We start from the raw sequence: 1,400 nt of genomic DNA, 5'->3' as shown, positions 1-1,400 counted from the left end.
ACCTTATTTTCAGTTACAGGCTGAGTCATTTCTACCTTCTCCTCTCTGTCAACGCTCTGGTTTCATTTAAAAGAGTTGATCATCAGATATTGTCCAAGATTAACCTTCAGGGTGGATATAGCTCGCTCACACCGAGGACCTATCCACGTCAACATTTACCCAGAATGCTTTGCGTGTAAATAAAATGGCTCCGTCCGTGTTAAAATATAATTTAAAAGATTTACAAAACTAAACAGCCTACAGTATTTTTACAGTCTTTATTTTATAGTTTAAATATATGTTTATCAAATAAAGTTTAATGTTACAACTAATCAGGGACCCTTTTAATGGTTTCAGTAAAACTTCCTTCTACTGGTGATGCTCTTTTCACATGCAAGAGTTAGGATTTGAAGCAGACAGAAAAGTTATTATTTCTAGGTTTAATTTTTACAGATCTAATTGATGAAGTGGTGAAGTCTTATCAGAACAGATGCATACATCTGTGAAGAAATAACCTATAATTAGCATTTTTCCAACATTACTGACTGAAAAACACTTTTATTGAGAAAGGACAGAAATAAAGATCACATCACTTGTCTGCTGAGGCTTCTTACCATCTTAGAAGAAAAGGTGGGTAATAATAACTGTGTGTTTGCCTCCCTCTGCAGCTCTCATCGAGGCCTGCATGGAGAGGCGGAGCCTGGTGCAGTCGCTAGGCAACCTGCTTCCTGTCCGGATGGCCTCAGCCATGATGCTGCCCTACACTCTCCCTCTGGAGTCTGCCATGTCTTTGACCCTCAGGTGCTGTGGGACCTATTTACACTCCCTCAGGGCTACAACAAGAATCAGTCATGATTTTTAGAACTTTTAAGTTGCCTTTTATCTGCTTCTGATACAGACTTGGCCAGAAATGGCCGTTCTCCTGCAGCGCCGTGTTGCTTTCATTGGGGATACCTACTATGTCTGTTGTCTGACAATGATGCGTTCCATGTGCAGACTTCTGGAGTGGCTGCCAGATGTGCAGGAGGATGTGGGATGGATTCGAGAGCAGATATTGAAAATCCTCCAGTGTGTTCTCCGTCAGGCCTCCAAAAGCTTTTCCCAGCATGTTTCTGCCAGGTACAGTCAGAGCTACTGTTACAGCTATTGCATAATACCACATAATCTAAAAACATACCCCTTGACTGACAATAAATACTATATTTAGTGTGATTAGTTCAACTTGCARTAACATTTAAAGCCAGTAGATGGTAATAAAAACACATTGATACCTTATTACCTTCAGGTTGATAAATGCAGCTGCTGCTTATCTACACATCCTGTTATCACATTTAGAGTCAGACAATAAATAAATAAATAAATAAATAAATAAATAAATAAATAAATAAATAAGTCACGTTTTTTTTAGCTTTGCTTCAGTT

At 38.8% G+C, this 1,400-nt stretch overlaps 1 protein-coding gene across 1 annotated transcript in view; it reads left to right on the top strand.

Moving 5' to 3' along the window:
- The window catches only part of pnpla2 (patatin-like phospholipase domain containing 2), a 13,136-nt gene that overhangs the window by 9,294 nt on the left and 2,442 nt on the right, over nt 1-1,400 (top strand). The window contains exons 7-8 of the mRNA XM_014013640.1: nt 648-780; nt 976-1,098. Coding sequence (XP_013869094.1) covers nt 648-780; nt 976-1,098 — 256 coding nt within the window. The remainder of the gene's footprint in view (nt 1-647; nt 781-975; nt 1,099-1,400) is intronic.

The sequence above is a fragment of the Austrofundulus limnaeus genome, unplaced genomic scaffold, assembly GCF_001266775.1.
Source record: "Austrofundulus limnaeus strain Quisiro unplaced genomic scaffold, Austrofundulus_limnaeus-1.0 Scaffold104, whole genome shotgun sequence".
Classification (NCBI taxonomy): Eukaryota; Metazoa; Chordata; class Actinopteri; order Cyprinodontiformes; family Rivulidae; genus Austrofundulus; species Austrofundulus limnaeus.
This window is presented reverse-complemented; position numbering and strand designations above follow the sequence as displayed.